Here is a 14,957-nt window from a genome sequence, read left to right as displayed (position 1 = left end):
CCTTTCAATATCCCTAACTGTAGGATGATTAAAAAAAAAAAAGTTTTATCTACCATGTCATAAATGTATGTGTGCATCATGAGATGTTGCATAAAATGCTTTGTGAACATCGAGGCTCTCACAATTATGAATTATTATTTGAGGGTGTTAAAGCAGTATTTCAAAGAAAGAGCTTTCCCTTCCATATTATTATTTTTTAAATTGAAGTTTAATTGACATACAAAACTATATTAATTTCAGGTGTACAACTTAGTGTTTTGACCATTCTGTACGTTACAAAATGTTCACAGTAAAAGTGTAGTTACTGTCTGTCACGAGGCAAAGTTCTTAAAATGTTATTGAGGATATCCCCTATGCTGTACTCTTCACCCTTGTGACGTATTTATTTTGTTACTAGAAGTTTGTACCTCTTAATCCCCTTCTCCAGTTTAACCCATCCTCCACACCTCTCCCCTCTGGTAATCTTCAGTTTGTTCTCTGTACATATTCAATGAGTCTATTTGGGTTTTTGTTTATCTGTTTGTTTTGTTTTTTAGATTCCATATATAAGTGAAAGCATATGGTATTTGTCTTTCTCTGACTTATTTCACTTCGAATAATGTACTCGAGGTCCATCTACCCTCTCACAAATGATGAATGTCATTTTTTTCTTATGACTGAGTAATATTCCATTATATATATTGCACCTCATTTTCTTTATCCACTCATTTATTGAGGGTTGCTTAGGTTGCTTTCATTTCTTGGCTATTGTAAATAATGCTGCAATAAACATAAGGGTCCTATAGCTTTTTGAATTACTGTTTTTTTTTTCTTCAGGTAAATACCCAGTAGTAGTGGAATTATTGGGTGCTATAGTAGTTCTATTTTTAATTTTTTGAGGGACACCCATACTGTTTTCCACAGTGGCTGTACCAATTTATATTTCCGCCAGTAGCACATGAGAGTTCTCTTTTCTCACATCCTCACCAACACTTATTTCTTATCTTTTTGATTTTAGTCATTCTGACAGTTGTCAGGTAATATCTGCTAGTGGTTTGGATTTGCATTTTCCTGATGATGAGTGATGTCGAGCATCTTTTCATGTGTCTGTTGGCCATCTGCATGTCTTCTCTGGAAAAATACCTATTCAAGTCCTCTGTCCCTTTTTTAATTGGATTATTTGGAGTGGATTTTTATTTTATTTTATTTTATTATTTATTTATTTATTTTGGTGTTGAGTTGTATAAGTTCTTCATATATTTTAGATATTAACCCCTTGTTAGATATATGATTTGTAAATATTTTCTCCCGTTCAGTAGGTTACCTTCTGTTTTTGCTGATTGTTTCCTTTGCTCTACGAGAGCTTTTTAGTTTGATGTAGTCCCAGTAGTTTATTTTTACTTTTGTTTCCCTTGTCCTTTGTCTATTTTTATTGCAAGAATATAACATTTTAGCCAGTTGTAGATTAAATTGAAATTCTGGTTCAGGTTGAAATTTAGTTATTCATTCTGTGTTTCTGTAGGGAAATGTATCCTAATTTTTTAACTGCTCTGAGGAAGTCTTTTGAGCTATCAAGAGAGGGTTTTTAGGTATGAGTGACTTGCATGCAGATAATTGAGGACTGACTAATGTATAATTATAGGAATTTCCAGGGAAAAAAGAAACTAAGAAATTTATCTGCACATTCTCAGTCTATATGTATTTATTTTTAACTTTGTAATTTTCCTTCTGCAGAAACCCTGGGTGGTGTGGATACCATTGTCAAGATCCCTCCACACTTGCTGAGGTAAGGAGACTGGAGTTGTAAAAGATGGTGGAAGTAAAAATCGCCAACTGTGTCTTCCTGAAGCCCCAGATAACCTGACTGGCATATAGCATTTTACTTGTTGACTGAATGCTCTTTTTTTTTTTTTTTAATATTTTATTTATTTATTTGAGACAGAGACAGTGAGAGAGAGTATAAGCAAGGAGAAGGTCAGAGAGAGAAGCAGACTCCCCGTGGAGCTGGGAGCCTGATGCGGGACTCGATCCCGGGACTCCAGGATCATGACCTGAGCTGAAAGCAGTCGCTCAACCGACTGAGCCATCCAGGCACCCCTGAACGCTCTTTTTTAAACCCATGAGCTGGGATAGTTCATGAGGTTAACATGATGGGAACCTGACTGCAGTGATTTCTAGGCATCTGTGGAGTGAGTGAAATCAGTAATCCAGAGAAAGCAGCTGAGGAAGGAAGTGGAAGTGTAAAATTGGTCAGGGAGAAAAATGTCCAGAATCTAAGAGAGAATGTAGACATTGGGCAAGATCTTCCACTGCAGACTAGGAAATGCCCCCACCCCTTGCTGGGGAGAAGCAGTCCTACATCCTGTGGGATGGATTTAAACTCCCGCTGGTCCCTTGGCTGGACACCATCTCTCACAAACACTGTAGCCATATTCAACAAGCCAGAGGTAGTGAGCCTGTTTCCCCGCCGTCCTTACGGTTCCCCATTCCCCTTTATCATGGAAGAAATGCCCTGTGTTGGACATTTGAAAAGAACAAGTAAGAAAGTTGCCTATGATTACATCACCTAAAGATAACCACTGAAAATTGTTTAACAGATTTTCTTAACAGACTTTTCCTTACAGATACACATTTTTACAAATTAGCATGAATTTTATTTATGTTTGTTTCTTCCTTATTTTTTCAGGCCACATAATATGAAGAACATTTTCTAATGTCAATATATGTTCTTGAAATTAAAATATTGTATATTCTTCCATTATATGTCTGCTGTAACATTTATTCAGTAATTTTCTTATTATTAAACATTTGGATGATTTCTAGATTTTTTTGACATTATTAAAAATATTGACTTAAACAGTCTTTTGTTGAGTAAAGTTCTATACTGTAGGACATTATGATTTATTAGGTGTTTTCCATCTCTACAAGTAGAAAGAACAAGAATTATGATTCTGTGTTTTTAAAAAATGTATTGCTTCTCCTATAGTATCTGCTACAAGCTGATATATTGTAGGGGAATTCATGTATTAATCAAACCAAATGTACTTTTATGTGTACAAAGCTAAATGGATAGAATGCCTGGCAATAACACTCTTGCCTGGGGTTGGGGGGCTGTGTTCCAGGCGGGGTATACATGAAGACTTTCTAAGACATATGAAGGTGTTGATGGTTTAGGGAGATGGTTTCCTGGTCTTCATCATCTATAGATACTCTTTCTGAAAACTGCTTTTGCTAAATCTCCTTTTCTATCTTACCTATTAGAGTCCCTTTTCTCCTTGACCAAGGAAAGCACAGCTATTACCCAACCCATTCCAAACCTTACTGTGGTGTGTTGTCCTGGGGTGCAAAAGTCTCGTCCCACCAACAAAGCACTATGAAAATACTAGTGTTTGTGTTGGTAAAAAGGCCAAATTTAATGGCCAGACCATACATCTTTTTGTAAGTTAGTTTTTTCATCTTGGCTTTCAACAAAATTGAAGGAAGACCTAATCTAATTATAAGATAATAGACAAAAAGATGTTTTGATGATAAGTATCCTTCATTCTCTTCTTTGTGTAAATAAGATTTCTTACTGCTTACATCCATAAAAATGAAAAGGTATGGAAATGATGTTAAATCCCCACCTTATTATAGCAATAAGGAATACTCCATCCATAGGTATATGAAGTAATTGGAGAAAAATAAACTTGGCTTATCTGTTTCTTTAGAAATGCATTCTAATGAAACAGAAAAAAATAAAATAAAAAAGACAAAATAAAAGTATACTTTCCATGTTAACTACATTAACATTCTTATAAATATTCATTAGTGTTGTTTGGATCAGTTGGGTCCATTAGTAATCACACCTTGAACCAGAAGAAAAGTAAACACTTTTAAATAGTATGGACATAGGAAATTTTTTAAAAATCACTTTATACACATTTTGTTATACAGAAATGTAACAGGGAGATTAATAAAAGCCTCTCAAGAGTTAAGACATATTATATTGAGAGAAAATTAAGTTGGGGAAATAGAATGGAAATATAAGTTCAAGGAGATAATAGACCAATGTAGCATTTTTTTACTGTTAAAGAAGAGTTTGCTCATAAACTTTTTTGTTGGATGAAGGTGGTTTTCAAACTGTTGTGGTATTTAGATTTCATAGATACATTTAAAGACCTGACATGTTTTAATTAAAAATTGTAGTACTTTCAATATGGCAGAATCGTAACCTTTTCCATTAATTAAAATTATAAAGAAATGTAAATGTGAATTTAAAATACACGAAAAACAGAACTTTAACTTTTTCTTAGTGGCTGTTTGAGCGAAAAAAGTTTTGTTAACAGTGCCTTAAAGGTGAGTTCCTGATCCAGAGGGTTGTTGAACCTGGCGGCTGGGCTTCTTGTGGTTCTGGGTCTGTGACGAAAGTTCTGCCTATAGTGTTAGGGGTGAGATGACACTGGAGAAGCCTCCTAGCCTGCTGGTTAAGAACATTCATCAAAAGACAACTGGTATTTTCCAACTCTTGGTATGTGTGTTGGGGCGTGGAAAGATAAGCTACAGAATATGCCATGTTAATGGGACCTAAACATGGTTGGTCAGCATTTAGCCATGCCATTTAGCTTTCCTGTCACCCATGGCCTTGAGATTTCCCCAGAGCTAGCTTGCCGTCTTGTACAACCCCGAGAAGGGCGGGGGCGGGGGGGGGTGTCACCAAATTGTTGGGAAGGATGCCAGATCAGGAGCTGTGGACAAATATATATCAGTGTCTTTCCATATCTTCACCACTGTTAGCAGATCAATCGGAGTGTTTATCCTAACGAGAAAGAGCTGCCGAGGTCATCCTGTGTATGTGTATTGTGTTCTCGGTGTGCAGTGAGGTCTATCAAACATCTTTGTGGTGAGAACTAAACCCTATATATGAGACAAAGCAGATGTGAGCATTGCTCTTAAAGGTTTTATATTCAGAAGGAGGAGGATAAAGATGCACAGAACTGGAAAACCATGTTTTGTGCTGGCCACTGTGTATTTATGGTAGAATTGTATACATATAAGGGGGTTTCAGTTTGACCATGAGTCATAATAGTTTTCAGGCCTCTTTTAGGGTATGGGAAGAAGCCATAATTAGAACAAAAAAAGAGCTCTTGAATCAATATTTGTCTGATTTACTATTTCCCTTTATCGTAAGAGAAGTGATATAATGAGTTATGCTGTAATGGGCTTTTGTTTCTTTGTTGTCAAGTCAGTTTTGCTTTAATCCTTTGATTCCGCTGCCAGGCACTTTGAAACCCAGAGAGTATTTAACTCTGTCCAGTCACTGCATTTAACAGAGCATCTTTCTATGGTTTGAGTACCTGCTCAAAAAAAAAAAAAATTTAAAAAAAATTAAAATAAAAACAATCTAGTCACTGTAAATATGTATACCCAAGAAAGAATTTGGATATATTAATTATTTTTCTTCAATTATATTTTAATTATTTTTCTTCAGTTACACTTCTATTTAGCACATGAGAAAGAAACCAGATTAACTATGTCTTGTGTTCTCCTGATTTTGTATTCAGTTTCCATTTCCATTTCTGATAATCACTTAGAAGTAATTATTTACAGATATTTTGTTGTTTCAGAAAGGGCAATAGGGAATAATTCAAATCTCAGATACTTTTGCTATGCTCTTTTTCTTCAGTTTTCTTTTGCCACCAACTGATTGCCTTTTACGTTAACTATATTAATGTTCTGATAAATAATTACTCATACTGTTTTGCTCAGTTGTGTGCATTAGTAATGATAGCTCAGATCAGAAGGAAACTGAAACCTTGAGAGACTTGTGGTTGCATTATCTTCTGTTTTTCTTTTACCGTTGATTGCTCTGTGGACTTCATCTCCACACTAAAATTGTCCTGATGTCACATGAATAATTTTCGTCACTCCAGTGACTGGACTCAGTCATACATAGAGCATTGCAGGGGAGAACCCCGTGGTAAAACAATTTTAGGTGAAGATAAGGAGTGGTTGGAGGCATTGCCTCTTCTTCCCCAGACTCTCAGTGAGCAGACATCCGCTCTCATGGTTGGTAAGTGAGCCTCTGTAGCAAAAGGGGTAGGGATTCATGCAGAGTGCCGGTGGGAGCCTGTGTCAGTGATGGAGGAAGGCCCAGGGATCCTGTCCTGTGGAATATTTCTGAATTTGTTAGTAGGTAGTAATGTGAAAGTCATTCTGTCTTTCGTACCCTAAGTCTTGCTTTTGAGCTTGGCAGTGAGTTTAAGGGTCCTTACCTTCCTCCGCGAAGAGCCTGTCCCCTCATGACCTTTGCTTCTCTTTTCCTTCTTCTTCTGAAACTTCAGTCCTTCCATGTCTTCACAGGGTTGAAAACCCATGAACAACTGAGCTGTTGAAGTGTCCTTAGACGCAAAAAGGAGGTCATCGATAGCTCAGGCTTTTCCTTTGATTGGGGTCACCATTTCTGTATTCTACTTGTTTTACAAGCAGAAGGCAACTAAGGGTGCTCCCTTAGACTTGGTGAACTATCTCTGACCTAGTCAAGTGAGCACAAAGCATTGTTGACTTCGTTTGTTGTTAGCCACTGGGTTTTCAACCAAGTGATGATAAGACTGGGAAGCTACTGGTCGAGAAATATCAGTAGTTAATGGGAAATGTTTTCTGTTTCAGACATTTTTTCTACTTTATCCTGTCACTCTCTCTACCTCCTTGCTTTTTCCGTGTGGTCTGGGGAATCAAATGATAGAACCAAAATAACCTGGTCATTTTTGGAATCTTCAGGGCTGTGGTGGTTTTTGTTATGAATATTCAGGGATGATGTCTGTGTTTTGTGAACTGTCGCCAGCCTTGCTTGGCAGGAAACACCTGGCTTAAGCCCACCTGGGCTTAACCACAACTTCTGGAATGTTTGGCTTCCTGCACGTTGGTTCATCAGCTGTCCTCCTCCCTGCCCCACTGTCCTTGTGATGGCTTGGTTAAGATGATACCTGGTTCTGTCTGATCATCTTTCCCTCAGAAATCCTGAAGAGTTTATATTATATCCAACCCTAATTGTGAAAAATAAAAGGGCTCTTCTGTGGGCCTTTCAGTACTCTTGTTGTGTGTAGTCACCACCTTTTCTAGATCATTCTTGACTTGCTGGCACATTCCCCCAAAATGGTCTTCTTCTGTCTAATGGAGTTTTGCAATGTTCTTCTGCTTCTGAGTCTTGGTGGGGTGTGGTCAGTCTCTCTGCTGGCATCTGGGCAAGAATGGTTTGCCTGCTGCCTTCTCCAGTGGCTTTGAAACTCCAAATTCTGGTGACTGTGGATCTCGATATCCTCACATAGCTCTACTTAAATCTTCAAGAAGGATGCTTTTCACCCCATGTGAAGGCCCAGAGACCTTAAGCCACCACCAGTTTGCTGCCATAGTTGAGCTGCCTGGCTCTCTGAATTTTCTACTCTGTCTTTCCTGTCAGATTTCCAGGAGGTTCACTCCCCTTCGACAGGGACCAGGTGGGGTGAGTGAGGCGGAGTCATGTAAGTGCAGGGTTCGGTATTTTGTTCATCATGGAATTTGGCATTCATTTTGAGTTTTTTAAAATGTGGCATTAAAACATCTCACACCTGTCAGAATGGCTGAAAAAGGAACCCTTGTGGAGAAATGGAGAAAAAGGAACCCTTGTGCACTATTGACAGGAATGCAAACGGGGGCAGCCACTGTGGAAAATAGAATGGAGGCTCCTCAAAAAATTAAGTAGAATTAACATATGATCCAGTAATTCCACTACTGGGTATTTACACAAACAATATGAAAACACTAACTCAAGTTTATCACACCAATTAAATTATTTAATTTATCACAGCATTATTGACAATAGTCAAATTATGGAAGCAACCCAAGTGTCCATCAGTAGACGAATGGATAAAGAAGATGAGAGATATATGTATACAATGGGCTATTACTCAGCCATAAAAATAATGAACACTTGGCATTTGCAACAACATGGGTGGATCTAGATGGTATGATGCTAAGCAACATAAGTCAGAGAAAGACAAATACTATATGAATTTAAGAAATTAAACAAATGAACACAAAGAAAAGAGACAAACAAAAAAAACCAGACCCTTAACAACAGAGAACAAACTGATGGTTACCCGAGGGGAGGTGGGGGAATGGGTGAAATAGGTGAGGCGATTAAGAGCACACTTACCATGATGAGCACTGAGTCACGTACGGAATTGTTGAATCACTGTATTGTACACTTGAAATTAACATAACCCTGTTAATTATACTGAATTTTTAAAAAATGTGGCATTAAAATATTGTTTATCTAGCTGACTGAGTTTTTTAATGCTCCCTAAAATTTTGTACTCAAGGCCAGTGCCTCAGTCATCTCACCAGAGTTCTAGCCCTGCACTCCCGGTGCTCTCAGAAAGTTCTCATGGCTGCTGGGACCACCACGTTCAAGTCAAGCTTTATTCTGTCCCCTTCAGATTCCACAGACTATTTCTCATGAAGGATCTTGGTTTCTGCCCTGCTTTGAGTGGAACCTCAGTCATATGCACCATCAGGGAAACAAGCTCTTTCCCACGATGAAGGCCGTGATTAATAAGACCCCCACTTCTGGGATATGCTGTCCCACGTGTACTAGTCTTTTACTTAAGGCATTTCCCAGACCCCATTCCACCTTTCTCCTGGGCCCAACTCAGAAGTTGAAATAAAGCATGCTGTTACAAATCCTCTTCCTTCCTCATGCCAAAGCTTAGACCTAAATGGCTGGTCTGTGGTGTTTGGTTACCAATCCCAAATTCCCTTGAACAGGAAGTATTTTTCTGAGTTGCTCTTTTCATCAAGATTGCCCACTGGGTGTCTCATATACATGCAGCCTTTCCCACTTCGTTATCCCACTTATCCTTGAAGAATGAGCTGTGTTTGCTAGACGAGATCCTTCCCTCCACTGTGCCCTCACTACACTCTGCACAAATTTCTCATGGCGCTTATCCATCAGGTTGGCATTTAAATCTAGGGGTTCTGTTCTGAAACCCTATCCTCAAGAAGTTCATATGTATAAATTAGTCATCTTTTTAAAGATTTTATTTATTCGAGAGAGGAGAGTGAGAGAGAGATCACAAGTGGGGAGAAGGGGAAAGGGAGAAGCAGACTGCCCACTGAGCAGGGAGCCCAATGCAGCACTCGATCCCAGGACCCTGGGATCATGACCTGAGCCAAAGGTGTCCAAATTATTCATCTTTTCATCCCCTACTTTGGTGCTTTGTATGAGTTTGCAGGATGAAACTCTTCTCCAAACCATACTGCATATCCCAGGGAGCCTGTGCCTCATCTCCTAGATTCTTAGGAAACATAGTATTTGGAAGAATCCATGCCAGAATGGAATCTCAGCTTTAGCAATAGGACTTGTCACATCTCGTTGACTGAAAGGGGAGGTCCCAGAGACTAGGACCAGAAGCCCAACACCCAATCCATTGATCTCACCTAGTATAGCCTTAAATTCCTCACTCTCTCCTCAACCAAAGCCCTGACTAGCCTAATGTGTATTGGATCAGGGGTTAGGAGTTGGTGGTACTTATTGGGACCCTGATTAATGTTCTGTGCCAAAGGACATTGTGCAAGGATTCGAGCTCTCATTGCATTGGCCCACCTGGAAGAGGCAAGCTGACTTCCCTCCCACACTCCCAATATGAATTCCACTTGGGAGTATTTCTGTTTTAAAGAACGTTCACCCCCCAGATTTGCCCCTTTTCTTAGCCCAGGTTATTTACCACGAGAGTGGTATAGATGAGATAAAAATGTCAAGGGAATCCTCGAGCTCTCTTGTTAAAAGGCAGCCATTGGCAGTGAACCTCTTGTTGGCATTTCTCAGTGCCCCTCTGGGAACAATCCCAGACATGACTCCGGCCACAGCCCTGCCGCCTTTTCACTCACCTTCTCTGTGATTATTCAGAGCCAACCTCAGCCTAATTGCCTTTCTCCTACCAGTTGCTCTTCCCAGAAAGGCTCTAACAGCACTTTTCCCCATTTGTCCTTGTCTGTGTCCCCCACACCACTCCCGTACCCACCCAGGATGAGCCTCTGCCCAGCCTTCTGCTTCATTTTGCCTGCCTGGTCCACATCCTTTTTCCAGCTCAGATGCTGGCACATGCGTCCCTATCTTGATTGGGGGAAACTACTGATCTTTCCACATTCATTAGCATTTATGTTTTGAGAGAACCTTCCACAGTATCTTCCCACTCTTTGTAGGGTTTTATTTTTTTTTTAAGATTTTATTTATTTATTTGACAGAAAGAGACACAGCGAGAGAGGGAACACAGCAGGAGGAGTGGGAGAGGGAGAAGCAGACTCCCTGCTGAGCAGAGAGCCTGATGAGGGGGCTTGATCCCAGGCTCCAGACCATGACCTGAGCCGAAGGTAAATGCTTAACAACTGAGCCGCCTAGGCACCCCAGTATGGTTTTATTTTAATGGCTTTTTCTGCTGCTTTTATCTGTTTTAGTGTTTCCATTCTATGCAGAATCCTGGAGCCACTTCAACAGGATATGCAAAATGTTTGTTTTTTAATTGAAATAAACATGGTCACATCAACTGGGAAAGACTGATTTAAAATGGATGAGAACAGCAAATGCCTTCGTCGTGGTTTTTGGCAGACAGTTTCAATCTCGGCGTTGTTTTTGTCTTTCTTGTATCATGGAGGAGTTTTGGGTTCTCCTTGCTAGCTCCTGTCATCCAGAGGCGGAAGCAAGGGATGCTCGTGTAGATTTCCCAGGTCCTGTCTTCAGCTGTGCTAACTGAATGGCGGCTGTTAGCAAAAGTGCCAAACAGGTGCTTCTAACGAGGCCTCCATTTTCTTCCAGGTGAATTGCAAGCATCTGTGCTTCTCGTGGATTTAAGCTCATCTTGAGGTTTTACCTCTTTCTGGCTTCTGCTTTTCTTCCCTAGTACAGCTGACCTCCCTTTGCAGAAACAGGCAAATATAAGTCAGTTTTGGCTCTGTTGATCTTTTGTTGGTTCAACAAAGGAAGATGATGATGATAATAATAATAAAAATAATAGGTTTAAGACCCTTTGGTTAGTCTAAGACTGGCTGATTTTCAGTTATAGAGAATTCTTTATCTCAGCGAGTCATGAAAGGAAGGAGGGAGACTCTGTCAACCTTGCTGGACGTAGATGGGGACCATTTACATGAACAAGGACTTGCCCTGGAGTTGAGATGATGTTCATCTTCCTGAGATTAGGCTTGCCCTAAACAGGTGAGCAGAATGATATTTCTGTGTTGGCCACAAAACCCCACTGGCTAGAAGAACGTGACATGTGGAGGAGCCTTTAGCAGTAGGGATGCTGAAATCCATGTTCGAAATCAAGGTGCCCCAAAGATCTAATTTCTCTTTTTCCTTCTCCTGCTGCTAGGGAAGACAAAGAGTATTTCTGTCACCTTGCAACATAGCATAAGTACAATACTATACGATGTCCCAACTTACAAACAGCTTCTTCTGTGTGTTATCTGCCAGCCTGTAGGCCAATCTTAATGGTTTTCTTGTTCTATTCCCTTTGATAAGGAACACCTACAATTAGCTCTCAATTATAAAGCTTCTCCTTGTTAATAGCCCCTGACCTAAAAGCACTTTTAAATGATCAGTCCATTAAATAAGTGTATAACCCACCCAACTAGGTTGTAGGGGACATTGGGCTTGATTGACATTTTGGGATGTGAGCGAGATATTAATGTTCAAGAATAGCCAGCCACACATCATTCCTTTATGATAAGTGGTTGATATCTTTATTTTATAGCCCTTGGTTCTAAAGGGAAGTATTGGAAGGAAACATAAAACCCCATTTTGAAAAAAATATAACAACCCTATCATGAATCTTCTTTCTTGAGCCTCTTTATTATTTTTGAATGGAAGGAAGGTAGGCTTTTTATTCTATGTTTGGTTTCTATAATTAAACTGTGCCTTACAGGCAATTTAGGTCCAAATTTCCTACTTTATTTCAGAGTATACCTCTGAGAAATTTTTTCTATTGATGGGTTGTAACAGTGGATTCCAGAAGACGGGTAGGGACTGGAGCTTATTGATTTGTGATGTGAATGGTTCAGTGAATTGTTTGTATCTCTCTTGTTCACCCTGTAAGACTTTTTTTTTCCCTACTGGGGAAGGCATGGTGCAAAGACTAAAATCATTTAGTTTCTTTGGACATCTTCATTTATTAAATATTTTATATTTTTTTCTGTTTTCATTCTACTGCATATTTCTGTGTCGTTGAACTGTTTATAAAGCAGTACGATTGTGTAATTATAAAATAATACCCTGGTGTGTCTTTTCAAGTGAAGTTCAGTAAACTTGACACAGGAGATCTCCTTTACCTCCTCAACAGTCCGGTACTCTGTTAATGTGGTGCCTTGTAGCATGCTTAATAGCCTTCTGATTCATATTTTCTCAACTAATTTTGGGACAATTAAGAACACAAGTTGACATTTTGAAAACCTTTTTTATGTGACGGGGCCTCTCCTAGGCACCATGCACGCCGGTCTTCACCGTGACAGCCCTTCCTTGAGGGGTGGAACGACTCAGGTATGGAGAGACCTTGTAGGCAGCCACACTGCTCAAGCTGGCCTGGGGCAGTGTCGGAACTGCTCACCTCCAGAGTTTACTGTCTTACTATGGGGTATTCCCCCCACCAGTACTGATTCATCACAGAGGTCTATTATTTCTTCTTCGTAGCTTCTGTGAAAAGCTGAGATACAGAAAACTACATTTCATGCAGCAGATTATTTGATGAAGCACCAGCGTTGAGAAGAGCACTTGGAAAATCTGTATTTAGCCACTGCCCTTTCAGAGAGCAGCTAACGAACGCAGGAGTAGGGTTAAGATCACCTGTCACTGAAACAACTTTAAATGCGACTTCCAAGGAGCCAGAGCTCTTAAAAGAGGAGGTGTCGTATATTCAGGCTGACGGAAGAGCCGTGAATTATCGAAGCTGTTGAGATCTGTGCATATACAGAATGTTGCCAGGAAAGGACCTAAACTGACTTTTCCACTTTGTGAGGCAGAAGGAGACCTTAAGATAAAGGACTCTGGTCTGAAATTGGTGTTGAGCACCCGCTAGGGAGACCTGAGTCATTATGGAATTAACTAACCCTTACCTCTCTGAGTTTCTGCTCACTTGAATAAGGAAGAGGGTAAGCAGCAGCTGACGTGGGAGGGTCACGACGAGTGAGCCTGCAGGACTCCTGCGAGGAGGGTTAGCACAGGCCTGGTTTTTACCAGGTCAGACTACGCTAAAGAAACACATCCAGCCTAGGGGCACCTGGGTGGCTCAGTGGGTTAAAGCCTCTGCCTTCGGCTCAGGTCGTGATCCCAGGGTCCTGAGATTGAGCCCCACATTGGGCTCTCTACTCAGCAGGGAGCCTGCTTCCTCCTCTCTCTCTCTGCCTGCTTCTCTGCCTACTTGTGATCTCTGTCTGTCAAATAAATAAATAAAATCTTAAAAAAAAGAAAAGAAAAAGAAACACATCCAGTCTAGATCACATTCTGGGGGGGGAGCTGACTTGAGCTAATTTTTAATTTAATGAGGTCCAGAGAGTACTGTTGTATTTTAAAGATTTTTTTTTTCTCTCTCCCTCTCTGAAATTGTAACTTCCCCATTGCTTGTTTTATTTTGTGAGCCTCATTTTGTTTTTCTGTATTTATCAGCTGGGAGAAAAGTCTTTCAAAGACAAAAGGGGTTTTGTATGTTTATTTCAGAGTCTGTTGGTAGAGAAGAAGTCCAGCTGTGGTTGGCAGAGATGGGCTGAACACAACGTGCGTTGTGCTCCCCTGGGTTGACCTGGGGAGGGTGATGGTATTTGCCCCATGGGATTTTAACCCCCATTCTGAAATAGAGCTGGACATGGAAGACGGGGCCAAGAACATGACATTGCTCATGTGTCTCAGGCATAGTAAAAATATAACTGTCATTTTATAGTCAAGAGGATATTTGATTAAGAAAGAAAGTGATTGTTAGTTTAAGGTATGTACACCCAAGAACCCAGTACAGTGGACACCTTCATAAATATTTGCTTGTGATGGTGCCTTGCAGCTCTGTCTTGAATGCCTGGAGCGTCTAGAGCTGTGATCAGTAGTAGGAAGACAGTGTGAGGGGGTCTGGGCTGTGGTGGGAGAGGCAGTGGCAGATGGGGACTTGGCAGATGGCTCAGAGTCAGCCAAACAGGCCATATCCTGTGTGCTGGGAGTAAAACACAGACCGTGTCCCCTCTGAGAGCACGCCACGTGAGGGGAAAGGAAACAGGGAACGCTGTAATAAGTAAGTCCTGCGTCCAAGTCCTTGTTCTTCCGTGTATGACCGTTGGGACCCTGAGCTGGTCATTTTGTCTGTCAGCTTCTGTAACTGAAGATGGACAGTGAAAGGTAGTATGGTGCCTCTGTTACCCCCGTGCGATCATTGGCCAACCAGTAGATGCAGAGAAGAACAGATCTAGAGAGACCTTGTTCCAGACCACAGAGACAGACTCTGTCTCCCCAAAGAAGGGCTCAGAGTGCTTGTATGCTCCCCCCGCTGCAGGTGAAGAGACACAGATTTACCTCTTCCTTTCTTCTCTCTTCTCAGCATTTGAGCAGGAGAGCGGTCCCTAGCCTATAGGCCTTGTCTCGGGTCCCTCCACGTTACAAGCATATATTGTTTCCAGCTTTACTGAGATGGAATTGACATAACATTGTGGGAGTTCGGGGTGTACAATGGGATGGTTTGATATATGTTTATGTTGTCAAGTGATTACCACATAACGGCACTTAATACCCATCCCCTGCCATGTTGCGTGCATGTGTAATGAGAACTTATAAGGAAGATCCTACAGTACTTGTCTTTCTCTGACTTATTTTACTTAGCACAGTGTTCTCAAGGCTCACCCATGTTGCTGTCAATGGCAGGATCGCCTTCTTTTTCACAGCCGAGTAATATCCCATCATGTGCTCATGTATCACTTTTTGGGAAAGTTCATCTGTCACG

At 40.6% G+C, this 14,957-nt stretch overlaps 1 protein-coding gene across 4 annotated transcripts in view; it reads left to right on the top strand.

Moving 5' to 3' along the window:
* Positions 1-14,957, top strand: part of ARFGEF3 (ARFGEF family member 3) — a 178,898-nt gene that overhangs the window by 6,705 nt on the left and 157,236 nt on the right. For all 4 annotated transcript variants that reach the window (XM_032339389.1, XM_032339393.1, XM_032339392.1 and 1 more), the window contains exon 2: positions 1,714-1,765. In XM_032339389.1, coding sequence (XP_032195280.1) covers positions 1,714-1,765 — 52 coding nt within the window. The remainder of the gene's footprint in view (positions 1-1,713; positions 1,766-14,957) is intronic.

Source organism: Mustela erminea, chromosome 4 (assembly GCF_009829155.1).
Source record: "Mustela erminea isolate mMusErm1 chromosome 4, mMusErm1.Pri, whole genome shotgun sequence".
Lineage (NCBI taxonomy): Eukaryota > Metazoa > Chordata > Mammalia > Carnivora > Mustelidae > Mustela > Mustela erminea.
This window is presented reverse-complemented; position numbering and strand designations above follow the sequence as displayed.